The sequence below is a fragment of the Heterocephalus glaber genome, unplaced genomic scaffold (assembly GCF_053883595.1).
Source record: "Heterocephalus glaber isolate CG9 unplaced genomic scaffold, H.glaber_assembly_v1.0 deba00001761, whole genome shotgun sequence".
NCBI classification, from domain to species: Eukaryota; Metazoa; Chordata; class Mammalia; order Rodentia; family Bathyergidae; genus Heterocephalus; species Heterocephalus glaber.
The window spans coordinates 2,858,380-2,883,777 of NW_028258458.1; the positions used below are offsets into that span (position 1 = coordinate 2,858,380).

General features: G+C 64.7%; 3 protein-coding genes across 19 annotated transcripts; 2 read left to right on the top strand and 1 right to left on the bottom strand.

The window, feature by feature from the left end:
* Positions 1–138: 138 nt before the first annotated feature.
* On the top strand, positions 139–3,130 carry Isyna1 (inositol-3-phosphate synthase 1). The gene is made up of 11 exons (XM_013068726.3): positions 139–238; positions 338–466; positions 563–724; positions 998–1,130; positions 1,219–1,412; positions 1,579–1,728; positions 1,799–2,014; positions 2,099–2,263; positions 2,349–2,462; positions 2,531–2,748; positions 2,831–3,130. Exons 2-11 carry the CDS (start codon positions 347–349, stop codon positions 3,033–3,035), a joined length of 1,677 nt encoding a protein of 558 aa, XP_012924180.2. The 5' UTR covers positions 139–238; positions 338–346; the 3' UTR covers positions 3,036–3,130.
* Positions 3,131–3,267: 137 nt separating this feature from the next.
* Positions 3,268–13,486, bottom strand: Ssbp4 (single stranded DNA binding protein 4). 10 transcript variants are annotated; one of them, XM_087201943.1, is made up of 17 exons: positions 13,349–13,486; positions 7,933–8,005; positions 7,743–7,804; positions 7,578–7,662; positions 5,909–5,998; positions 5,407–5,466; positions 5,261–5,330; positions 5,104–5,174; positions 4,955–5,022; positions 4,654–4,699; positions 4,530–4,565; positions 4,400–4,454; positions 4,249–4,319; positions 4,090–4,168; positions 3,968–3,996; positions 3,789–3,896; positions 3,268–3,520 (listed from the first exon to the last, which is right to left on the bottom strand). In XM_087201943.1, the coding sequence occupies exons 5-17, from the start codon at positions 5,969–5,971 to the stop codon at positions 3,491–3,493; spliced, it is 786 nt and encodes a 261-aa protein (XP_087058069.1). In that variant the 5' UTR covers positions 5,972–5,998; positions 7,578–7,662; positions 7,743–7,804; positions 7,933–8,005; positions 13,349–13,486; the 3' UTR covers positions 3,268–3,490. The 10 variants fall into 10 exon arrangements, 7 of the variants coding, with proteins under 7 accessions (XP_087058069.1, XP_004873420.1, XP_021106824.1 ...); XM_004873363.4 differs by lacking the exon at positions 13,349–13,486 and adding an exon at positions 11,614–11,901; XM_021251165.2 differs by lacking the exon at positions 13,349–13,486 and adding an exon at positions 11,614–11,901 and having other exon boundaries at positions 3,670–3,896.
* Positions 13,080–24,407, top strand: Lrrc25 (leucine rich repeat containing 25). Of its 8 annotated transcripts, none has more exons than XM_087201976.1 (6): positions 13,080–13,375; positions 13,980–14,058; positions 15,642–15,780; positions 20,098–20,186; positions 20,716–21,506; positions 23,481–24,407. In XM_087201976.1, exons 5-6 carry the CDS (start codon positions 20,734–20,736, stop codon positions 23,605–23,607), a joined length of 900 nt encoding a protein of 299 aa, XP_087058102.1. In that variant the 5' UTR covers positions 13,080–13,375; positions 13,980–14,058; positions 15,642–15,780; positions 20,098–20,186; positions 20,716–20,733; the 3' UTR covers positions 23,608–24,407. The 8 variants fall into 8 exon arrangements, with proteins under 8 accessions (XP_087058102.1, XP_021106828.2, XP_021106830.2 ...); XM_013068730.3 differs by lacking the exon at positions 13,080–13,375 and adding an exon at positions 15,467–15,552 and having other exon boundaries at positions 13,639–15,143; XM_021251169.2 differs by having other exon boundaries at positions 13,955–15,780.
* Positions 24,408–25,398: the final 991 nt, after the last annotated feature.

Genomic DNA, 25,398 nt, shown 5'->3' on the forward strand with positions numbered 1-25,398 from the left:
TAAGATGGGGACGGGGCCGGCGCTGCGGCCACTGGGGCACCGTGCCTGTGCCCGCGCCCCTTCCGGCCCAAAGGGGACACGAGCGCCACAGCGACCCTGGACGGTCGGGCCTCGAACCTGCGCCCCGCCCCACACGCGCGCGGGAGGGGGCGTGGCGGGGGCGTGGCCTCGGCTCTTTTCTTCTCCGCGCCGCGAAGCCTGCGCCGTCCTCCGCCTCAGTCCGAGCGAGTCAGCCCCGGTGAGTGGGTGCACCCCGGGGGCGGGCCGGGGCCAGGGCCAGGGCCAGGCCAGCTTGGCTCGGCACCCAGTCCCCGCTAACGCCGCCGCCGGCCCCCAGCTTGCCGCGATGAAGGCAGCCTCCGCGTTCGTGGTCGAGAGCCCAGACGTGGTCTACTCGCCCGAGACCATCGAGGCGCATTACGACTACCGGACCACGCGGGTCATTCGCGAGGGCGGCGTCCTCAAGGTGGCGCGGAGGAGGCGCGGGCTGGGAGGGCACCGGGCGGGCAGGGTTCCCCCAACGTCTCCGGCGTCCAGCCGAGCTCACGGCCCCTCCCCCCAGGTGCAGCCCACGTCCACGCGCTTCACCTTCCGGACCGCCCGGCAGGTGCCCCGGCTCGGGGTCATGCTCGTCGGGTGGGGCGGGAACAACGGCTCCACGCTCACGGCCGCCGTGCTGGCCAACCGCCTACGCCTGTCGTGGCCTACGCGCGCCGGCCGCAAGGTGGGGTTCTGGGCGCACTGCGTGGGGACCCAGCCCCCGGAGCAGCGCGGCCGACGGGGTCGGGTGTGGGGGGGTTGGGGGGGAGGCGGGACTTCCGCGAGGCTCCGTGGGGCCCGCCAGGGGCGTGGCTTAAGGCGTGGGGCAGCTCATGGACCGAGCTTCCGTCCTGCTGGAGCCCGGAACTGAGCTCCGGGCGGCGGGGCGGGGCCGAGTGTTCGTCGGGCCCCGCCCCTCTCCACGCCCAGCCTCACCGCGGCGCTCTGCTGCCCCCAGGAGGCCAACTACTACGGCTCGCTCACTCAGTCGGGCACAGTGAGCCTGGGCCTGGACGCTGAGGGCCAGGAGGTGTTCGTACCCTTCAACGCGCTGCTGCCCATGGTGGCACCGGACGACCTCGTGTTCGATGGTGGGCCGAGGGTCGGGCTGCGCGGTGGGGTCTGGAGGGGTCGGGCTCCAGGCCTGGCCAAGCGTGAGGGTCACACCCACACCCCTAGGCTGGGACATCTCCTCGCTCAACCTGGCTGAAGCTATGCGGCGGGCGCAGGTCCTGGACTGCGGCCTGCAGGAGCAGCTGTGGCCGCACATGGAGGCCCTGCGCCCGCGGCCCTCGGTCTACATCCCCGAGTTCATCGCCGCAAACCAGAGCGCGCGCGCCAACAACCTCATCCCGGGCACGCGCGCGCAGCAGGTGCCCTCCCACATCCCTGGTCCCAGCCATCCCGGCCCCCCTCCGCCTTCGGCCACCCGTGCCCGTCTTTTCGCCCCGTGTGCATCTCTTTGTGCTTGGGGGGCGGGTGGCCCTGACTTCTGTGGCCTGGGGGGCTTGCACCCCCCACCCGCTACCCTCCTTTCAGTTGGAGCAGATCCGCAAGGACATCCGAGACTTCCGGCACCGCGAGGAGCTGGACAAGGTCATCGTGCTGTGGACGGCAAACACAGAGCGCTTCTGCGATGTGGTCCAGGGTCTCAATGACACGGCGGAGAACCTGCTGTGCACCATCCAGGTGGGCGTCGGGCCAGGCAGGGCGGGACGCGGCCCCCACCCTCCCCCTTGCTGACCCCCCCCCCCCGCAGCTCGGACGGGAGGTGTCGCCGTCCACGCTCTTCGCTGTGGCCAGCATCCTGGAGGGCTGCGCCTTCCTCAACGGGTCCCCGCAGAACACGCTGGTGCCCGGCGCGCTCGAGCTGGCCGAGCAGCACCGAGTATTCGTGGGCGGTGACGACTTCAAGTCCGGCCAGACCAAAGTGAAGTCGGTGCTCGTGGACTTCCTCATCAGCTCTGGCCTCAAGGTGCGTGGTGAGTCGGGGCGGGTTCCGGCTGAGGCCTGCATCCAGAGGGCCTGGCTAGTGCTACGCCCGACTCTGTGACCGCAGACTATGTCCATCGTGAGCTACAACCACCTGGGCAACAACGACGGGCAGAACCTGTCGGCGCCGCAGCAGTTCCGCTCCAAGGAGGTGTCCAAGAGCAGCGTGGTGGACGACATGGTGCAGAGCAACCCGGTGCTCTATGCGCTCGGCGAGGAGCCGGACCACTGCGTAGGTGCGGGGCACCCGTGCGGGCGCGGGCGCGGGCGGGGCACGGGCGGGGCACGGCTCTGTGCGACGTGGTATCGCACACTAGGTGGTCATCAAGTACGTGCCCTACGTGGGCGACAGCAAGCGCGCGCTGGACGAGTACACGTCGGAGCTGATGCTGGGCGGAACCAACACATTGGTGCTGCACAACACTTGTGAGGTGCGGCGCCGGGGCGTGGCAGGGGGTGTGGCCGGGGCGTGCTGGGCCGCTGACCCGCCCCTCTCCAGGACTCGCTGCTGGCGGCGCCCATCATGCTGGACCTTGCCCTGCTCACGGAGCTGTGTCAGCGCGTCAGCTTTTGCACGGACGCCGACCCCGAGCCGCAGCGCTTCCACTCGGTGCTGTCCCTGCTCAGCTTCATGTTCAAGGCACCACTCGTACCGCCAGGCTGCCCGGTGGTGAACGCGCTCTTCCGCCAGCGCAGCTGCATCGAGAATATCCTCAGGTGCGCATGCGCGGGGCGGTCGGGTGGGCGGTACCCGGGGCTGGGCCTCCCGCCGCTGAGCCTGCCGCGTCCTCGTGCCCAGGGCCTGCGTGGGGCTCCCGCCGCAGAACCACATGCTCCTGGAGTACAAGATGGAGCGCCCGGGTCCCGGCGGCAAGCGAGCCGCACCGGTAGGCGCTGCCGGCCCGCTGCCCTGCAAGAAAGGAGTGGCACCCGTGGCCCCCAATGGCTGTACCGGCGACACCAATGGGCACCCGCAGGGGGCGTCCCCGATGCCCATGGCCTGAGGCCCTGAGCTTGCGGCGTTTGGCCCTAGCCCCCTACCCCAAAAGACCTAACCCTCCCTGGCCCCCAAATAAAGCCAGTGACTCCCCTCCGCCAAGCCCCTGCCTGCGGGTCTTGGTATCTGTGCCCTACCCAGCATCGGCCCGACACCCGATATTCCACCTGCAGCCCCAGGGCCATCCCAACCCCAGGCCCTGGGCGGCGCGGAGTCCCAGTGGGGAGTCGGAGACCAGGTACCAAAAACCAAAACGAGTTCCGTTTATTGAGAGGCCCAGGGGTGATCAGTGATCGTGGGCCAGGCCCGCCAGGGAAAGAACGTCTCTGAGGTCCTCGCGTTTTAAAAAAAAAGTCCTTCGTGCGGGGCTCCCGGCCGTCCCCGCCTGGTGGGCCAGGTGTCCAGGTGCCACAGGTGTGACCCGGGCCGGGAGGGACAGGGCGGCTGCCGCCCACCCGCCCATCACACGCTCATGGTCATCCCTGGGGAGTACTGCGGAGAGAGGGGGTCGGGCTCAGCTCTGGCCTCGGCTGGGACCCGCCCCCCCGGACAGGGATGGGGACCGGGACGGGAAGGGACGGGACGGGGAGGGCAGGGTGGGCGGGGTGGGGAGGAAAGAAGATGCGCGGCCGCCCCCCCACCTGGCCCGCCGCGGTCACGGTCTTGCTCTGGCCCCCCGGCCGCCCCGCCGGGGTCTGCCCGCCAGGCCCCTCCGGCCCGACGCCGCCGCCGCGGGGGGGGACTCGACGCAGTCGCTTACGCTTTCGCCCGGGAACGGGTGCAGGAAAGTCCCGGCGGCCGCCATCTCGCCGTCGTCCCGTGGGGTCCCCGGGGCGGTGCTCAGGCCGGCCACAGCGCCGGGGGAGCTCTGGGGGCGGCCGCCGTCAGCGCCCGGCTCGCCCCGCCCCCGCCCCGGGACCCCGGGGGCGCCGTCCTTACCTTCGGCAACCCGTCCATGTCGCCTGAGCCTGCTGGACAGACGGCGCCCGCGGCTCAGCATGTGCTCACTGATGCCCCGCCCTCCTGCCCGCGCCGAGTGGCCACCAGGGGGCGCCACTCACCCAGGGATCCGTTCACCGGGTGCGGCTCCATCGCGCTCACGGCGGCCATGGGGCCCTCGGCGCCTGGCCCGAGCGGGAACTAAGGGTACAGGGCGAGCAGGTGAGGCTGCGTCCCCCTGGCAGGCTGGGGTCCCGCGACACGCCCGGGCCCACACTCACGTTAGCCCTGCCGGCGCCTGGCCCGAGGGGGTTCATGAGGGTGAACATGCTCTCGCTGGACGTGGTGGAGTCTGCGGGGACAGCGGCATGAAGCAGGCGAGGGGTCCTGCGGGGTCCGGGCTCCCCATCAACCGCCCGCCTCTGGCCCTACCTCCGGGGCTGGGCATGATAGGTGTCCCGGGGGGCCCTCCGCCTCCTGGGGGTCCCTGTGGGTGGAGAGATGGGAAATGAGGGAGGGGCCGGCACCCTGTGCCCTGCCCAGCACCCACCTCACCACTCACCGTGTAGCTGACCGGGGACGAGGAGGAGTAGGGAATCTGGGGACAGGCGCAGCTGTGAGTGGGTGGCCAGGGGGCCCTGGCCCAGCACTCTGCCCTGCCACCACCCACCCCTGCCGAGACTCACCGAGTTGCCACTGGGGCTGGCCCAAGGGCCCCGCACTCCTGGACCCCTGCAAGAAAAAGGGGTACCTGGAGCAGGGGCACAGGGTGGGAATGACATGGCTCTCCGTGCCCCTGGACGGGCCCAGGGCGGATGCCGGAGGGGTGGCTGTGGCCACATCCCTGACAGTTCAGATCCCCACCCGTCATTCCTTCACACGGCCAGAGCTGCCTTAATTTAGCCGCCTGACACTGATGGGAGAATAAACCTCCCGGAGAAACCAGGTGCCCCAGCAAGTGGCCTGAGAACCCACTCAGGGCCTTACATGTTCATAGTAGGCAGGCCCGGGCCGGCGAGGGCGTTGGGCGGGGGCCGCATGCCACCTCCGTAGCCCTGTGAAGGCAAAGGCCATGAGACACGGTGTGGGGGACACGTGGGGGACAGCCTGTGTGCCCACCCTCCTGGCAGCCTTACCTGGGGCCCGACACCGGCCATGCCCCGGGGCGGCGTAACCCTCTGCATTGGGCCGCCTATGCTCTGGGGCCCTGGGGTGGGCAGAGGAAGGGGCTCAGCGGCTGCTCCCCAGGACTTGGGGTCAGAGGGCCAGGATGGGGTGCAGCACCCTACTCACCCTGCATGCGTGCGGAGGGGTCCATGGTGCTGGGGAGCAGGGGCTGGGAGCCAGGGAGGCCCACAGGAGGCTGTGGAGGGAGCAGCACTGAGTGTGGGGCACCCGACCCCGGCTCAGCCCCTGCCACCCGCCCTTCATCCCCTCACCTGACTCGGCATCCTCAGTGTGGGCCGGGGGCCCCCTGGGAACCGTGGTGACATGAAAGGCTGGAAAAAGAGGTGGGCATCAGCTCCTCCACCCACCCCAGCCCCCCAAAGTGACCCCATTCTGTTCTGCTACACCTGGGTCGGCACTCGGATGCTCCTGCTGGCCCAAACAGCTGGCAGCCAAGGTAACTGTCCTCTGTCCCTGCACGGTGGGCAGGAAGGGACAGGCAAGGCACCCCAAGGCCTAACCTGGCCCATCAGAGGGCCATTGGGGGATGGGATGGTCGGAGCTAGGGTACCCCGAGGACAGCAAGATGGGCTGGGCAGGAAGTCACTGGAAGCCGTTTCCTGTGGCTCAACAGAGCCTGGGGGAACTGCACAGAGGCAGGAGGGAGGCCTCCTCAGCCCCACCTGGCCCCTGCACACCTATGCAGGCCCCCAGCTGGCTGCAGCCCCCAAGACCCACCCTCACATGCTGGGGTCCACCCCAGCCTGGTCCTACCTGGAAAAAGCCAGGTGCCATGGGGCCTGCGGACATCGCGTCACTTGGGGTCATGGTCCCCATCACCGGGCTAGGGGTGGCAGCAGCGCTCTGCAAAGGTGGGGGACACGTGAAGGCCAGGCCAGGAGCGTTTCTGCCCAGTGTGTCCCATCTCCTCTGCAGGTGGCCGTGGGTAGTGTGCTGCCAGCTGCTCAGGCTCCTTGACCCTCCATCCACTCAGGGGGCTTGGGTCTCTACAGGCAGGGGAGCCAACTGCCCTGCCACACCCTGGTGAAGTAACCCTGGCAAGCCTTGGGCCACCCTGGGGACCCCTTGGTCCTGGAGTCCCCGCTGGAGAACTGTGACCCAGCTCCATTACCCTGTGGCACAGGCCTATGCCACAGGGTGGTCCCCTGTGTTGGCGCCCCTGCAGCCCACCCCAGCCCCGGGTGCTGGCTTGCTGGCAGCTCAGTGGGCCCCCAACACTGACTCTGGGGCGGGGCCCCCAGGCCCCCACCTTCCCCAAAGGAGGAACCAAACCAGGGTGCTAGACATGGGGTTCCCGGTAGGGACTGGAGGGCGGGCGGGCCAGCTCTGTTCGTTGGTCCCAATTCCCACATGCGGCTGACTGTGGGGCCGGGCGGGACAGAACACACTCATCACCGGAAAGCCGGGGTGCCCAAGAGGGGAATCACAGGCCTCTCTGGGCCATTCCCAACGCCAAGTCCCTTCTGGGTGCCCGCACCCACACTCAGCACCATGGCCCGCTCGGGGACAGCTGCGGCCTTGGGGTGGGGAGAGGGGCGCCCCTGAGTCCTGGGTCTGTCCACCCGCAGGGAGGGGCGCCCCCTCTTCGGCACACAGCAGACACCAAGTCATTTCCTGGTCGGAAGGCTGGAGGAAGAGGGCAGGGAAGGCTGGACTCCTGCTGGGCTCAGGACCTCGGGGTGACGAGGTGGATGGGCAACCCCAACCCTGCAGGCCCCTAACCCTAGGCCCTAAAGGGTTAATCCTGGTCTTTCTCATTTGGCTTCCCAGTTGGTTGCTCAAGCCAGACACCCCCCCCACCCCCGTCAATCATCCTAAAGCGGCGCCAAGGCCCTGCCTTGTTGTCATGACTACGGGCTGGGCGCCTCCGCGTTTCCTGGAGACGCCAAGGTCAGCCTAGGAGCCTGGGAGCCCCGAGCCAGGGAGGGGCTAACAGAGTCCCTACTCACAGGCCAAAGGAAGGGGTGCGGGAATGCGGGCAAGGCGCCCCAACAGCCCGGAGCCCAGCAGGAGGTGCACCCAACTCCGGCAACCTAGGCGTCCCCCACCCCCACCGTGGCGCCCCCGCTTCCTCTCCGGGACGCGCCCGTGCTACCACGGCAACCCCGGAACTGGCGCATGCGCACGAACGCAGGGGCGCCCGGGAGGCCGCCAGACCCGAGCCGAGCCCCAGAGGCGGAAGGGGCTGCGCACCGATAGGGGGGCGGAGCTCGGGGCCTCGGGAGGCGCAGGATGGGGCCGGGGCTCGAAGCTCCGGATGCGGGGCCCAGAGCGGGTGGAGCGAGGCCAAGCGTGAACAGCGAGGAGTCCAGAGCATCGGCGCAACCTCGCTTTACACACACGTGCAGAGCGCGCGCCAGGCACCTCCAGGGACAGGGGTGCCCCGCAGCAGTGCGCCCCTACCCGGGAGTCCGGGACTCACGTGGTCCTGGAAGGCCTTGGCCTCGCCTGTGTGCTCGCAGGCCTCCCTGCGGTCCGGCGCGGCGCAGTACAGGTCCCAGAACACGCTGCGGGGGGGGGGGGAGGCAGAGGGTCCGGTTGCTCCGTCGCGCGCCCCGCCCCCCGCCCCCCAGCGGACCCCACGCACCACCACCAGGAGTGCAGGAAGCCCGGGGGCTCCCCGAGCGTGATGTTCTTCTCCCACCGGATCTGCGGGGAGAGGTTGCGGTGAGGCCCTGCCCGCCCACACCTTGCCCCCTCCCCCGGCCCGGTGCAAACAGGGTGGGAGGCGGGCAGGACCAGGTGTAGGGCCCAAGGCCTGGGCGCGGGCCGCTTACCTCGGACAGGAAGGTCTGGGCGGACTTCTGGGCGCCCACGTGCAGCAAGTACTCGTACACGTACAGCGCCAGCCTGCGGGATGGGCAGTAGGTCAGGGTCCCAGGAGGGGCCACCCCCACCCCGCCTGCTCCTGTTGGGCAGGTGGAGGCCACTCATCAGCCCACCCTGGTCTCGCTGCTGCGCCCCATCCCTCATAGAAGATGGCTTCCTCAGCCTGGCCAACTCCTACATATCCATCAACATCCAACCTGTGCGCCCCAACACACGTGCCTTAAGGCCATTTGGTCAGGTTCAACTCCCTAGTGGTCCAATCCTGGCCCTGTCTTACCAACACTGTGACCCCAGAGTGGTCTCGCCCTCCGGGAGGCCTCTGCCCAAAAGTGTCCTATGGCGAGGGTATACCACCTGACCCCCTAGCGGGGTTATATAAACTCCCCGGGAGATTCCGGGGGGGCACACGCGTTGGCCACAGCGCCCCTGCCCCCCACCCCTGTGCGCCCACAGCCTAACACCCCTGGAAGCCCCTACTTCCCCTCGCCAGCCAGGCGGGCCTGGTGCTGCCCTCTGTGGCCTCAAAAGGCCAGGCAATCGGGCCTCCAGTCACCTTCATGACAGGGGCAGAGGGACGCCACCCCAAGGACACCCCCCAGCCACTCTGACCTGCTCCAATACCCCAGGTCCCCACTACCCAGCCTGGGCCCGGGGGCTCAGGGCTCCAGAGGCTCAGCTGCATGCAGGCCTCAGCCCCTCCTCTGGCTCAGGGCCCAGTCCTAAAATAACCACCCGGCCCATGGCTGCGCCCCGCACCCCGTCTCTGCTCTCAGCTGCAGCCCACCCCAACCCCGGGCAAGGTGTGGGGACCCTGCCCCAGCTCGCCTGCTCTGTCCGAGGACACACTGCCAGCCACAGGCTCAGCTTCACCGCAGCTGGTGGGGCCGAGGGGACGGCAAGTGGGGGGTCCCCAACTCTCTGTCTCTGACAGAGGTGACCCCAGCTCACCACCAAGGACCCCACACAGTACTCAGTCTCCTCGCCACAGACCCCCGGCCGAAGGCTGAGCCCCCCACTTCCTCCCTGCGTGAGGACCCCCAGCTGTACCCCGCACCACTGCATCTCCCAAGTGAGAGAGAAAACAAGGCCGGACTGGTGGTGTCCACGTACAGTCCCAGCAAGTGGGGACACAGACACAGGGAGGCTGAGGCAGGAGGATCTCATGAGCCCAGGTCAGGGCCAGCTTGGGCCACATGGTGAGACCCAGCACAGAAAGTCCTAAGGAAAAACCTCTTCTGATGTAAGCCCTACCCCTGACACCTCCACACACCTGGTGCAGGCCACCCACCTTCTCACTGGGTGACAGCAGGGCACCCAGGCTGCTGCTGTCTACAACAACCTACTACCCACTCAGAGCCTCTGGGCCCCCACATACACCATGGCTGCTCCACCCCAGGGCCTTTGCACAAGCTGTCACCAAGACTTCAGTGTCACCTACAGAGGCTCCCTGTCACACCTGGTCCCCTCTGACTTGGGTCTCTCTGCAGCCCCCTCTGGGACAGGATCCGGGGATGCCCGGGGGTGTCCCAGGTCCAGGCCATGAGCTCAGACGGGCCTTGGACCTATGGCCCGATCCCCATGCACATGGTCTGGCTGTCTGCCCACTTGGGCCAGAACTACCTCTCGGAGCCCGGCCACCCCGGGCTCCTGTGCCACAGCAGGAGACAGAGTAAAGCAACAGCAGCCTGCAGCCTGAATCACGCCCAGGCAGCTGTGATTATGGGAATGGCTATAATCACGGAGAAGGATGGCAGGTACCTCAGTTACCATAATGGGTGCCCTGCCAGGGACGGGACTCTCTACTCAGCCTTGTGGCCATGTCACCCCTCCCTGGGCCCCAGGGCTGCCTTCCAGCCCACAGTCCCCCTCTGCCAAGCCTAGGAGCCTGCAGTGCCGTGTCACCAGCTGTCCCTAGCTGAGCTCTTCTCCGGCTCTGACCGGCTGGGCAGTACACCACAGCAGCCGCAGCCGTGTGCCGCCTCCACACCAAGCCAGGTGACCCCGACCCAGCTGTCATGGAGCTGGCACTGTGCTCAAGGGTGCACAACCTAGGCAGGTGGATGGTGACGCCCCTCCCCCACAGATGCCCCACTCGGACCCCAGCTGCCACCTCCTCCTCGCTGCCCTGGGCTCTTCGGTCACCGTGGGGTCCCTTCCGGGGGCAGTTGCCAGGTGCCAGGGAGCCCTGGAGGATGGACAGGTGCCGAGGGGTGGCTCGGAGGCCCAGCTCCGAGTCCCCTCCCGGTCTGCAGGCTCCAAGCAGGGAGGACACTGAGGTGGAGTCCAGGATCGGGGCATGTAACCCTCTTCACCCCACTTCCCAGAAGAGGAAACCAAGACCCGGAGACAGGAAGCGGCTCAGCCAGCAGCTGGCATTTCCTGAGTCAGGGACTGCGATGCGGGTGCTCGACCTGTGTCTCCTCCCCAGTCCCCAGAACCCCCAAAGCAGGCTGTCCACAGCTCAGATGAGGAAACCCACATCTCCGAGAGCTCTCCAGGGCCCAAGAAACCAGCCCCTGGGGTCCCTGCCAGGCAAGTGGGGGACATGGCCTTCCTGAGTCCCCCTGACCTCTCCACCCACCCAAAGCCACATGGACCAGGGACGAAAGTCTGCTGTCTATGTGCAATGCGCACTCTGCTTGCTGATGGGCCCTCACCATCAGTGTCTCTCGGGATCCCGGGGACAGCTGCACCCCGGCCCAGGAGTCCTTCCCAAGCAGCCCAACACAAGTCTGCTGAGCAGAGCAGCCCCCATTTTCGGGCGGTCACCTCCATACCCAGGAGATGACAGGGACACAGAGGGGATAGGCTGGCGAGGGTGGGGTGACCAGGCCAGACAACCCCTGCCTCCAACCTGGGTAGCCAGTGTCACTGGCACCCTTCCTTGGACCCCTGCCTGGTTACCCGGCCTCCTCTGTTCTGAAGGCCAGATCCACAGGGCAGGGCCATGCTTCTGGGATGCCGAGAATCTGCCAGCCACCAGGCCCTGCACTCTGGCAAAACCTAAGGTGTCGTTGTAGGGCTGTCACGACTCCAGGCAGCTTCAAATGGTCCCCGCATTTCCCACGGAAGGAAAGCAGATCCGGCCAGGGGCGCCCCTCCATCACAGCCACGGGGCAGGGACACAGCATGCCAGACTGCAGGCCCTGCCCAATTTCAAGGGACACTCGGCTGCGTCCCCACCCCGGGACCATGGAGAGACCGTCCCACTTCACCATCTACAGGGTCTATGGACTTACGGACCCGCCCTGCACCAGCCAGAACCGAGCCCAGAACAAGAGGGGCACAGGCCAAGCATCTGGAGGGCGGGGGGCTCAGCCCACGACCCAAGACTGCGAACCGCGCGGCCTTCCCGGGAGGGCGCTCGTGGGCACCACGCAGCTGCTCGGGTCGAGCGCACAGGTGGCGGCGCCCCCAAAGTCGCCCTCTGCACGGCCAGGGTCTCTGGGTGGCCAGTGTCCCGGCCTGGGAAACTTCAGCAAGGGGCGAAAAGCGACGACGCCCGCATCTCCCGCGCCCCCAAGTTTCTTCCCTGGGGTGGGAACGACTCGCGGCCCTCGAGTCCCGCCCGGATCTCGCGCGCCCCCAAACGCCGCGCCCTCGGGCCCCGCGCGCCCGCGCCCACTCACTTCTCGCGCGCCTGGCTGTCGGAGGGCACCGCCGAGCCCTTGCCCCCCTTGGCGTACATGCTGCTCCGCGCCGTGCCGCCGCCCACACCTGTCAGGCGCCGCCGGGGGCCGCGCTCGCCCTGGCCATCGCCTCCCCGCGCCCGGGCCTCACCGCCCCGCGCCCCGGGCGGGCGCCGCGGGCATCATGCGCGCGGGGAGCTGCTCCACGCGGCGGCGGCCCCGGCCGGCGCGCTGTTTTCTCCTCTCCCTCCCTCCGCGCGGGCTGTTCCGGGAAGCGCGCGCCCCCTCCGCCCGCCGCGCGCGCCCCCGCCTCCCTGCTGCTCCCGGGCGCCGCTCTTAAAGGGGCGATGGCGGGCGCGCGGGTGGGGCCTCGGCTGGGCGCGCACGCGCAGTGCCCACTGCGGGGGGCGGGGGCGCGGCTACACCCACGCGGTACGGGAACAGCCGTCTGAATCGGTGTACACTGGGGGACAGCCACTCGCTCGAACCCACGCTCCCACAGCACCTTTCCCAAGTGTGCACAGTGCCCACGGCTGCTGCCGGCCCCAAAAGGTCGAGGCACCCACACCGGTGTCGCCCCGGAGAGTCACGCACCAGGCGCGGTGGGGACACGAACACTGCCATCTCACCGCTCAGATAGTCCCCGGAGCAGCACAAGCCGAAGCTCGGCCACCGGGCGCCCCGTCCGAGCTGCACAGGCCGCAGCCGTGGCCGGGGTCTGGGGGCACCCAGGGCCAAGTTCGCAGCCCCGGACTCTCCACGAGCGAGCCGTGGTCTCAGTGACCACACTCGAGCCAGCTGCACGCTGCCACATCCCCGAGGACAGACACATTTGGGCACACGGCCAACTCCCCTGCGGCGGCGCACCGCGCCTCCCGGGTGCGCTCGTGGGCGCAGGGTCCCGCTCCCTGGCTCGGCGTGGCCTGTGCCGCCAGCTATAAATGAGGACCCCCACCTTTAACGGTCATCTCGAAGGAGCTAGACGGCCCCAGGGGATGGAGGCAGGGACTCGAGGAGCCGGGTGCGCGTGGGCAGGGCTGGGGGAAGCGGTAAATGTGATCAGTTGTTACGGGCGTGCCGCGAGCGTGTTATAAACATGCGGTTCTTGTGTAAGGGCGCGAGGGCATCGCTGGGAGCTGGCTGGCCCCCAAGTGAACGGTCGTCCCCGGAGCAACTGTGCCTGGCCCAGCTGCGGCAGTCGCGTGTTCGCCGCGGTCCTTCGGCGTCGGGTTGCGTGCACAAGCACGCGCGCGAGTGAGTGAGGGCGCCTCGCCGGGATGGACGGCCAGCGCCCGGATCCGCGTCGTGTAGCTGTCGCTCCCGCTTCCCAAGTCCTGCAAGAGGCTGCCGTTCCTACCCGCCCCAGGCCGCAGACGCCCCGCCCAGGCCGGCGGGAAGCCCGGGCAGCCGGGGCGCTGGCGGCGGAGCGGAAAGGCAGGGCAGGGCCGGCAGGGCGCCTCCTCCCGGGCCGCTGCGGGGCGCAGCCTCCCCATTTCCTGTCCGGCCCCGCTCCTCCCCCAGCTTCCTCTGGGGCCAGGCCCGGGGGCTGGGCGTCAAGGACACCCCCTCCTCACTGCAGTCCCGCCACCCTTTCCAGCGCCGCCCCCACGGGAACGCAGCGAGGGGACATCAGGCCCCCTCCCACCCCACCGATCCCCACAGCCCCGTGGCCGCCCGGGTCCCGGGTCCCCAGCACAGGTCCCGGCCCGTCTGAGTCTGCGTGGGCCTTCTGCACCTCGAAAGCCGCGACTGAACGCCTGCAGTGAGCGAGGCTCCGGGGACTGAAGACTCTGATGGGGGAGGCGCTGGGATTCAGGGAGGGCCACGTGGTGGGCGGAGGAGGGAGGACAGGCGACAGCCAGGGCGGCCGCTGTCTCCGGGAGGCGCAGCAGGCAGAGGGAGGCGGAGGCGCCCGCGGCCCGCTGCTCTCGGGAGAGGTTCTTCGGGCTGGAGCGGCGGTGGCGCGGTTGTCATGGCAACCGGGAAGGATTTCCCAAACACCGCCTGCGCCTCGCCTCCGCGGAGCACCGGCTGGGAGCCAGTCCCGGGCCCCACGTGGTGTGCAGGAGTGGAGCTGCGCGCAACCCAGGCGCCCAGAGTGCCCCCCACGGGAAAGAAAGGCGGGGAGGAAATGTTTTTATTGGGGGGGTCTGGAAGTACAGGTTGAGACTGTAGTCACAGCATGCGCAAAGGTCCTCGGGCAGGCACACGGAGGGGTCAGGTGTGCCTGGACCGCAGGGCTAGTGTTCCCCCAAAGCGTGGCACTGTGACAGTGAAGCAGTTTGGAGGCTGGAGGTCTCCACATCTGTTGTCTCTTGTCTCTCCTAAACTGTGTCCCTAGAAACCAGAATTCCTCTTCTGCACAGCAGGTCATAGAAATTGGAGCCCTGGACCCCGAAAACAAGCTGTCGCACCTCAAAAGATGGGGTGGTGTTTGGGTCAGTGGTGAGTGTAGGCCTTGAATGCATGAGGCCCTGGTTGCATCCCCAGCACCACACAACAAAACTTGAAAGGCCCGCTGTTCCTACTGTCTCCCGGGAAGATCTCTCCAGGCACAGGGTTCCAGCCCGGAAGAGGTGGTGCACACTGTGGAGACTGAGACAGGAGGATCGCAAATTCAAGCCCAGCATGAGCACCTCAGGCTGGACCTGTCTGTGCCCAGCCCTTCCCCCTGCAGGAGTGACAGGAGGTGGCTGGGGTCGCCAGGGCTGGCAGGCCCAGCTGGGACTGACCTGTCTCCTGGGCTCCAAAGCCGCCTCCCTTCTGCCTCCCGGTTGCTGCTTCCATGCGGACCGGGGCTAGCTTTGTCACGGTTGATTGTCACTTGCCCCAGCCACCATCCAGATCCAACCCCAGGACAGCACAGTGGGGCCTGGCGGGTGCATTTGTCTCTCTCCAAGGAGGGGAGCCAGGCACCACCCCCTCCTTGCTGAAGTGGGGCCGGGCCGGGTGGGGAACAGGCCGGTGGCCATGCTGCCCCTGCCCAGCTGTGTGTGGGAGCCAGCCGCAACTCCCAGACCCATTTCCTCACAGAGGCTGTAATTATGGGTAATTTTCTAAATGCAACACAAAAATTAAACCCCAAACACCGGGAGAGGCTCCTACAGCAGCTGGTGGAAGCAGAGGGGAGGTCGGGGCTCGGGTCGGGGGCACCGGCCTGGGCTTCGGACAGCACCAAGGGTCCTCCCCAGGCCCTGGGTTCCGAAACAGGGACTGTGCCCAAGGTCCAGCGCCTGGAGCAGAGCCTGAGTCAGAACCCCAGCCGTGCCCTGTAGCCTTGATCAGCTGCAAGTAAGGCTGGTGACCTTTCTTGGGCCTCCCCAAACCTGCAAGGGGACGTTCTTTCGAGAGAAGGAGGCTGGCCCAGGAGTCTCTGCCAAAACCCGCCATATCCATCCTTGCTACACTTCCGCTGAGCCGTGGGCGCTGCTACCTCCCTAGAGCCTTCCGTGGCTCCCGTGGCCCATGACTCAAGTCCTGCACTCTGCCCTGTGCCTGCGACCCCACTAGAGGACCAGGCACTGGCAACCGTGAGTCCCCCTTCCGGTCACCCAGGACCCCTCCCACAGCCCCACAGAGAGGCAGCGTCTGGGGGAGGGCACCCGTTCTGTCCCCCTGAGGTTCCTCCACCAGGTCACCGCTACCTCGCCTGGTGGCTATTGTCCCCTGTGGAGGTCCTCCCCAGGCAAGGAATGCTTCCTGGGGTGACCTCCCTGACAGCGCCCTCATTCTGAAAGTCGAACTTGCCATCCTTCTGCCTCAGCCTCCTTAGCCTAGAAGAGAGGCGCTCATAGGGCCGCCTGGCTGTGACATGTCATTCTTTAACTTCGTGTGTCTGTTGTCTGCACCCTAGGAACCTCCTACTTTCTCCGAGGGCAGGGATTTGAGTGTGTTACTTAGTTCCGCGTCCCTCCCGCCTAAGGGACGTGCGAGCACACAGTAGGCACTCAATAAACTCCCCCCAGGGCTGAGGTGGGGCGTGTCCAGGAGAGGGCGGGCGAGGAGACGCGCGTTTCTGCCCCAACAAGGCCACCTGGACTGCAGTTCCGAGAGTGGCCACACAGTGGCGCCAGAGAGCGCTAGTTCCTGAGGATCCCAGCCCCGTTCTTCCTTTGGAGTCCCGGTGGCCCCCCACCCTGACACCCCGAGTTCTCCGAGTGGAAGCTGGTAAGATTCCCTTGATCTTGGATTTGTTGTCAGTTCCGCTTCAGACGTATATTTATGAGCCGGGCGTGGTGGCCCACATCTGTAATCCCAGCACTCTGGAGGCTGAGGCAGGAGGATCGATGAGAGAGTTCTAGTCCAGCCTGCAGTACGTAGTGAGACCCTGTCTCAAAAAAGAAAAGCATGGTTCCACCGCTTGCCTCGCAAGCGCAAGGTCCTGAGTTTGATAACTGTACAAAAACTACTAGCACATCTTGTTAGGGTTTTTTCTTTTTTGGTACTGAAGATTGACGGGGGGGGGGGACTCTGCACTGAGCTCCTTCCTTGGCCTTTTTTATTTTTATTTTTATCTTGAGAGAGAGTCTCGCTAAGTCTCTAAATTGCCTGGTCTGGACTTGAAATTTCAGTCCTCTTGCCTCAGGCTCCCAAGGGCTGGGATTCAGCAGGTTGTTTTGGTTTTTGTTTTTTTGCGGAATCAGGGATCGAACTCAGGACTTTGCGCTTGCCAGGCAGGTGCGCTGGTGACACCAGCTAAACCTCCGCCCCTGGCCGTTTTTCATTGTTATCTAGAGAAGCCTTCCTGGACTAATTTCCAATCTCCAGCCCAGCCCAGCCTACCCTCCCAGCCCCCTCTGCTTAGCTTTTCCTCCATAACACCGATTTCCTAGCCTCCTGGTCCTTCACTGATGCATGATTCTGCTGCACGCCTCCTGCCTCAGCCTCCAGAGTGCTGGGATCACAGGTGTGCACCACCACACCCTGCAAGAAACACTTTTGGGGGGGGGGGCAGCTAAATCCCCAGCCCTTATTTATTTATTTATTTATTTATTTATTTTTAAGACAGGGTCTCGCTATGCAGTGCAGGCTGGCCTTGAGCTCACTATGAACCCCAGGCTGGCCTCCAACTCACTGCGATCCTCCTGCCTCAGCCTTCCATATGCTGGCCACTATGCCCATTCCTTTTTTTTTTTTTTTTTTTTTTTTGGTACCAGAGATCGAACTCGGGACCTTGAGCTTGCAAGGCAGGTGCTGGAACCACTGAGCTAAATCCCCGGCCCAACCATGCCCATTCTTAAAAGTAAAACTTAGCAAACCAAGCTACATACTGTTAGGGCTGGGGATTTAGCTCAGTGGTTCCACTGCCTACCTTGAAAGCACAAGGTCCTGAGTTTGATCCCCAGTACCAAAAAAAAACCAACAAGCTACATACTGTTATCCCTGGTGGTTGCCGTGGAAGGATGGTAGCTCCCCTCAGCCCCACCCATACCCTAGGCATCCTCCCTGGGACCTGGCTGAGGGGCGGAGGGACTGGAAGCTGCATCAGGGCCCGGCGAGTCTGCAGCCCTTCCCGGGAGATGCAGGGAAATCACTGCTCCGGAGCGCAGGTGCCCTACAGTGCGGCCCCACTCACTGCAGGCTTGGGCCAGCCCCTCACGCACGAGGTGCCCTCTTTACCCATCTGAAGATGGAGGTAATGATGCTCCTACCTCCGGGCCAATTGTGGACACACTGTGGTTTAATCCTACCTTAGTAACCCAAACCTGGCTGCTGCTATTAAGATCATCTAAAGTGCTTAAACCGGGCGTGGTGCACTTCTTTAATCCCAGCGTTCTGGAAGGCTGAGGCAGGAGGATCACACGTTCAAACCCAGCCTGGGCAACTTAGTGACTTAGTGAGATGCTGTCTCAGAATGAAAAATAGAAAAGGGCTGGGGATGGAGCTCGGAGTGAGCTCAGCTGAGTGTGGGCTGCGTCACCGGCTGTGACACATCTGTCTTCCTTCAGTGTCCCCAAGAATTCAGGGGCATCCGGAAAGCTTCTGGGGCGGTGAAGCATGCACACGGGGGCAGCGTCCCCCCCAGACCAGTGCTGTCCCGGGGGACCAGTCGTCCTCCAGGTGTGGAAGGGCTGCTCCCCAGGGAGCCTGTGGCCCGAGACTCTGTCAGATCTGCCTTCATGGGGGACCCTGGCTGCTCAGCCACCCTTGGCTGCCTGGAGCCACAGCCTGTTCCTGTCCCCTCCCCAGGGCACTCAGTGGCTTCTAAAATTTTACCATCACCAATTTATTTATTGATTGATTGATTGATTGATACCGGGGATCGAACTCGGGTCCTTGCGCTTGTGCAGCAGGTGGCAAAACCACTGAGCTAAATTCCCAGACCCACTATCACCAATTTAAATGCAGTCTTAGCCAGCAGTGGTGGTGCACGCCTGTCATCCCAGCACTCAGGAGACTGAGTCGGGAGGACATCCGTGAGTTCAAGACCAGCCTGGGCTACAGACTGAGACCCTGTCTCAAAAAACAAACAACAATGACAAAAAGTAGAGACTCGGTCTCTCCGAGTCATGAGCCAAGGAGAGAGTCTTGGAGCTGGGGTTCGGCTCAGTGGTGGGGCCTGGGTTCCCCTAAATATCACACTTCTGCATGGGTCCTGACATCTCAGCCTGGACGCCAGCCCCAGCCCCGTTGGAGGCAGAGATCAGCCCCAGAGAGGGTCCGGTGCTGGCGGGGCTTGCACAGCGGCTGAGGCCCAGCCTGGTTTGTGGGGTGACAGGGGCTCAGTTGAGGGGGTCACATTGGTGGCTGGAGGCTTGGTGGATGCAGGTCAGGGTCACAGGGCAGATTCGAAGGTGCCCTAGGGAGCTTCCACTGTGTCCCTCACCACTGGCAGCCCCCTTGGGACCCTGCTGTCTCGGGCTGTCCCTGCCCCCATTCCCTAAGACATTCCCTGCTCCTGGCCTCCACTGTTGCTTAGAACCTCTGGGGCCGCGGATGTGCCCGGTGAGCAGATGCGAGCTGTGTCACCAGCGAAGGTTCCCATCCGCATCCACCTGCTCTGTCACCATCTGGGGGTCCATGTCTTGGGATCTCTGTCCTTCTGCCTGGGCCACCTCCGGGGCTCTCAGGGGACGATGTGGGACGGGGTGACCCTGCCTGAGACTTTGCTGTGGTTGGGGGTACAAGAGGGATCGCAGGGGCCAGGCGTAGTTCTACACACTCATCATCCACATTCCAGGAGGCTGAAGCAGGAGGGTGGCAAATCTGAGCCCAGCTCGGGCAAGTTGGAGAGACCCCCCCCATCTAAAATTTTACAATGTTAACAAGGGCTGGAACGGAAGCAAAGAATGAAGGCCCTGAGTCCAGTCCCCAGTGTCACACACACAGGAAGGAAGGACGGGACAGTGCCCAGGCTCCGCTCAGCCCAGCGGGTGAGGTCAGGGAGGACGGTGCGCTCCCCTCCCTGGGCCTGGGCTTCAGGCCCCACAGCCACCCGCTGCCTGGCCCCTGGCCCTGCCCACCCTGCGCAGTCCCGGGTCCTCCCCAGCCCGGCCCCGCCCAGGCTTCCCCTTTCTCCTTTCCTTCCTCAAACCCCAGCACGGGCAGAGCCCCAGCCCCAGCCTTTTCGGCTTTTGCTCTGAGACAGGGTCGTCCCCCAGGCTGGGCTGGAACCTGCGGTCCTCCCACCTCAGCCTCCTGAGTGCGAGGATGCCAGGCGCGCCCACCCCGGCCAGCACAGAAGCGCACACCAGGTGTTGAGCCCCTGGAGCCGCCATCCTCCCTTCTTTGGACGGGAGGCGTGGAGACAGGAAATGGGAGGAGACACCGCCCCCTGGGGTCTAGGAGTAGCACTAGCTTTTGTCCGTCCATTCCCCAGACCTGGAGACTAAGGCTCTGAGTGGCCGGCGTCCCTTGGAGCTGGCCCGACTGGATGTGAACCTGGATGTGTGACACTGCTCGCCCCTTCTGCTCTCACACCCACCATGGCTCCCACTGTCCCCGGGATGAAGCTGAGCCTTTACCCTGGCTGGGGAAGCCTGCACCAGCCACCTCCCCCAGCTCTGTCCCTCCTCTTAACCTCCCCACCCAGCCACTCCTCCTAACCATGCTGCTCCAGCCAGGAGTTGGCAAACTCCTACTCATATGTTGAAGCCCCAACCCTAATGCTCCCTTCCCCTCCTCCTGCAGGCAGTCTCCCGGGACACTTTCCCTCCCTCTGGCCCTGTCCTGACTCCATAGGCTGGGGGGGGGGGTATCTGTGTCCAGTTCTATTTCCTCCCAAGACTCGGCACTCCTTGAGGATCTGGCCCCGGCTGAGGCCTCTTCAGGAGCCCAGCACGAATGTTTATTGAGTGACTGGATGAGTGCACAGGTCACCAGGGCCCTGAGCTGCAGTGGCAGTTGAGGAGCAAATGAAGGGCCTGAGGTCTCTGGGTTTCACCAAAGGGGAAGTGGGACCCTGGGCCACCCCCCCTCCTCCCTGAGAGCCAGAGGGAGGGCGGATCTTTGAGGCTTCTTTCTTCCTCTCTTTGCCTGGCCCAGCGACAGTTCCTCCCCAGTCGGCAAAGAGCCAGCGCAGAGCCCCAGGGCCCAGAAACCACTGCAGCTTGCCGAGCCTGGCGGGCGTCCAGGTTAGCCACTGAGGCACAGGCGTGGATGGGGACGGGGGAGGGGGAGGGGGGAGGACCACGGCCCAGACCTGGGGCCTGTGGTGGGGCCCGGGATGGGCCGGGCTGGTTCCAGGGCAGCTGCTCATTTGCATACTGCCCCATCCTGGCCAATGAGGCGCTCAGATGATTGTGGGGAGGGGGACTGGCACGGAAAGGGCGAAGCGCTGGGCGCTGTGGTCCCAGCCCATGGGTGCCAATTGGGAAGACAGGCTGGTGACAGAGCCAGGCAGCTCGGCGACAAGCCAGGGGCTGCTGCCATGTCCGAAGCAGCCTGAGCTGGCTTGAGCTGTTTTGAGACAGAGTCTCACTATGCAGCCCGGGGTGGCTTCAAGTTCTCTGCGACCCTCCTGCCTCAGCCTCCCGGTGCTGGGATGACAGCCTCGGCCCCCACAGCCTGCTCAGGTTGAGCTATTAAAAGAGAAGTAATAAAGTCACGGCTCGAGGGCTGCAGCCACGGGGCCGAGCTGGGCTCAGCATCGCTCTCCCCTAGGCTGCCTGCACGGGGGCCATGCTGGCCTGGCCAATGCTGCTGCTGCTGCTGGTGCTACTGCTGCAGGGGCTGCGGAGCCAGGAGCCGTCCTGCGCCGTCTTCCTGGGAGACCTGGACTGGAGCCACGAGTTCAATGCCAGCTGCCTGAACTTCAGCGGCCGTGCGCTGCGCCTGCCCCTGGACCGGCCGCTGCGGGCCTCGAACCTGCGGCTTCTCGACCTGTCGGGCACTGGGCTGCGGGAGCTGCCCCTGCCCTTCCTGGCGCCCCTGCGGCAGCTGCAGGTCCTCTGCATCCTGCACAACCGGCTGGACCGCGTGGATGCGGCGTTGGCTGCTCACTGCGACCTGGACCTCAGGGCCGACTGCGGCTGTGCCCTGGGTCCCTGGCACCAGGCCCGGCACGACAACTGCTCGGGCCAGAAGCCCCTGCACTGCCTGCACCCAGCCACAGGCGCCTGGCGGAACCTCTCCGCCTTCCTGGAGCTCAGCTGCGCCCCTGGCCTGGCCCCGGGCAGCGTCGCAGGAGTGGTGGCAGGCAGTGTCCTCCTCCTCACGCTTGTGGCTGCGGGCGCCATGCTGGCCTGGAGGTGCTCCAGGCTCCGCTCGGCCAGCAACCAGGGCCCAGGCAAGGCCTGGGCACCTCCGGAGGGGGCCAGGCCCGGCTCGGGTGTCCAGCCTCGGTACACCAGCCGCATCCCAGGGCTCAAGGCCCCGGGCCTCACGCTGCCCGGCACCGCTGCGCCTGACTACGAGAACATATTCGTGGGACAGCCGGAGTGGCTAAGTAACGGGTGAGTGGCCCAGAGACCTCAGCCTTGGTGGTTAAATCCCCACTGTGCCAGCCAGGATTGGCAGTGAGCACCTATAGTCCCAGCACTCGGAAGGCTGAGGCAGGAGGATCACCACGAGTTCAAGGACAGCCTGGACTACAGAAAGAGACCCTGTCTCAAAAAAACAAAAGGGCCGGGGATTTAGCTCAGTGGCACCAAGCCTGTCTTGCAAATGCAAGGTCCTGAGTTCGATCCCCGGGACCAAAAAAACAAAACAAACAAAAACTCCCAGCTCTGCCTCACGCGGGCTGTGTGATTTTGGACAAGTAACTTCTGGTCTCTGGGCCGCCTCTTTGTGATGTGCCGGTGATCAGCCCTGCCTTGCATGGCAGGACCAGGCTGCGGGTGAGAACATCGAAGCTCTTGTCTTGGGTTCAAGCCTGTACCCTTGTGACCTGCAAACCCAGTTTCTGGGGCTCTGGATGGGAGAGGGTGGGGCTCGAGGCACAGGGGGCTGCGGCAGTGCCCAGGGGCCAGGCCGTGTGAGCCAGACCTGTCCGGGAAACTCTGCTTCCTCCCCTGCTCCCCATGACACACATAGGGCACTAGGGAGGTCACAGAGTCCCTCTCCCACACCCCAGCCTCCACCCCATGGTGGGTCCCTTCAGCCTGGGCAAAGTGAGCAGGGCAGAGGACGGCCCCCACTGTGGGCTTCTGGGACAGAGAAGGGGTGGGGCCCGGAGGACCCCAGAGCACAGGACTGGGGCTGGGGAAGGAGCAGCCAATATGCAAAGCAGATGCAAAAGCAGCTGAAAGCAGAAGTGATCTGGGTTAGGAACCTGGCCTCACAAGGCACTGTGGCTTGATGTCACCAGCACTTCCAGTCCCGCCTCCTCATGTGCCTGGCCTCCAAAATACCAGCTCAGAATCAAATATACTGGGGATGGAACTCGGGGACCTTGTGCTTGTGAGGCAGGCGGCGGAAGCACTGAGCTAAATTCCCAGCCTCCAACCTACATTTTAGAGTCACAGAAATGGAGCCTGTGGGAAGCAGAGGAATGATTTGCCTCAGGTCACAGGATGAGGCAAAAGAGAAACTGATTCCCAGCCCTGTCCATCCCTGTGCAACCACTTATGTGTGCAGAGCAATTCACACTAAGATGTGAAGGACTGATAGATGTTTCTTAAAATGGACTTTTTTTTCCCTTTCAGAGATAGGGGTCTCACTATGTTGTCCTGGCTGGCTTTGAATTCCTAGTCTCAAAAAATCTTCCCAAAGTCATGTGTGGTGGTACACACCTGTAAACCCAGCAGTCTGTGAGGCTGAGTCAGGAGGATCGCAAGCTTAAGCCCAGCCTACTTAGTGATGGTAGTGAGATGCTGCCTCCTCGGAGTAAATAGTTTTAAAAGGTGCTGGGGATGCAGCTGGGGTGAGTGCTTGCTTACAGGTGGGAGGCGCTGGGCTCCATCCCCAGCAATCGATTTCCTCCCCTCGCAGGAGCCCCTGGGCTCCTGGCACTCTTGGCTGTGGCCGTGGCCGTGCTGAGGCGGATGTTTCAACTGGAAACTGAACCTTGATTGAAACACAAGTGTGCCACGCACCCAGGTCTAACGAAGGACGGTCGCCCTCGCTCCCCCAGGTCCCCAATGCCCGCAGGTTCCCACGCTGACTCAGCAGCTCCACCCCACCTCACCGCCCCCCACTTCCCCAGGGGAAACCCAGCCAAGATGGGACTCAGTTTCCTCACTTCTTGTTTTTTGAGGCAGAGTCTCATTGTGTCATTCAGGCTGGCTCGGAGCTCACTGTGTAGTCCAGGCTGGCCTTGAACTCATGGTGATCCTCCTGTCTCAGCCTCCCCAGTGCTGGGATGACTGGCATGTGCCACCACACCCAGCTCTTCTGGTCTCTAAACACTGGGGTGCACTGGCTTCCTGGAGCTTTCTGCAAGCCCCCCAAGTCCCTCCCACCACCCACCACCGACCTGTCGCCCACAGGGCTCACCCTTCTGAGGACGGCGATTTCTATATGAACTACAGGGGCCCCAGCCTGGATGTGCAGCCCGTCTACGGCAACCTGCAGGGCCCTGAGCAGGAAGACGAGTACGAGATCTCCCAACACTGAGCCCGCCAAGCCCTGCTGGGTGACTCCCAAACTTCCGCCTTCCCTGGCCCCGGTTTCTCCTTCTGAGTACAAGACAGAGCCAGTCCAGCCTGGCCCTCCAGGGGCTCTGTTGTCACCTTCTCAGCCGATACATGGGGAGAGGGGACCACAAGGGGCCGGCAGGGCAATGTGTGCCCCTGTGGCCCTCCCATGGTATTAGGTGGGGCCTGATAAATGCCTGGCCGGGTGAGACCCCACATCCCTCCCGCTCCCGCGTGGCCTCCTGTCTTTGCCTGTTGGTTCCTTTGTCACCCAGAATGCCGCCTCTTCCGCCTGTTGTCTAAAACGCTTTAATACTGATGCAGAGCCGTGGCCTGGGTGTTGGGGGTGCAGGTCTCCGTCTCCGTCACCCATCTAGAAGTCAGGGTGACTGGGTGGGTCCCTGAGATGGCATTAGATCTCAACCAGCGCGTCCTTCAAGACCGAAGTGCGATGCCTTTTCAAGCAGCCTTCCCAGACTCCTCCTCGGGCAGTGGCAGCCCCTCCCCATCCTTCCTTCTCCCGTCCCTCCCCCCTCCCCCTCCCTCCCTCCTTCCTTTTTTGCTGGGAACGAAACCTATGGCCTCACACACACTAGGCAAGTGCTCCCCACAGAGCTACACCCCAGCCCTTTTAGTTTTTTCTGAGACACGATCTCGTTAAGCTGCCCAGGCTGGGCTCAAACTTGCAACCTTCCCGCCTCAGCCTCTGAAGTAGCGGGGATCACAGACGTGCGCCCCTGTGCTCCATGGATTTCAAGAATTGTTCAAGTCCGTGCCTCAGCTGGATTCTCCTGTCAGTTGGTCCAGAGCTGGTCACAGACTTGCCTGGTCCTGGGTCATCAAGGCTGGATGGCAGGGGAAGCAGGGCAAAGGTCTGACTGAAGGCTTCTGTGTAAGAGGGCAATCTGCAGTGGGTTTTGAGGGATGTGTAAGTGGTTGAGAGCTGGAGAGGAAAAGGCATATCGGAGGAGCCGGGCAGTATGAAAAGCCACATGCCCAGCACAGATCTGGCAAACACCGCTGGGGACAGCAGGGACAGATGCATCGAGGCTCTGCTGGCCTCACAGCAACCCTGATCTTGAGTTTCACTCTGAGGCCCCCTCAGGGCTGTTTTAACAGCGCTGCCACCAGGCCCCACACCTGCCCCAGGACCTTCGCATGCACGGCCTGCCCCTGCCTGTCACGGCCATCCCTCAGCTGTCCCATCCTCTGTGTCCTCCAGGCCCAGCTTACATGTCACCTCCTTGAGACCCCATCACCGGCAACCCTAGGTCACCTGTGCCCTTCCACAAGGACTGAGCAGCTGGCCTCCCCGCACAAGCCTTACACAACGGCGCGCCCTCTTGGGGTCCCCCCCCCCCGCATGTCCAGAATCACAGCGGGGTGCCCCTGTCTGGTGGCCCCGACTCAGGGCCCCTGAACACATTGGGGCACACTGGGGCATTCAGGTTGGCCTCTGGGAGTGGCATTCCGGGGACATTTCCCTGCCCAAGCAGGTCCTCCGCCCCCCTCCGCCCCACTCCGGCCAGCTCTTCTGGAAGTCCGGGGGCCCAGAACCGGCGACATTGGCGATTACCCGGCCGCTTACCCGGCCGAGGAGCACTGCGTGGGGATGGCCGTCACACCAATTTCCCCTGCCCTTCGCGGACGCGGAAGGCGTCGCCTGGCGTTTGGAAAGGTGGCTCGAAAGTGGGCACAGCCGAGCCCACGGTGCTGACCACACCGGACCCGGCCGGTGCCCCCCAAACTCAGAGGAATCTGGAGTCACTCA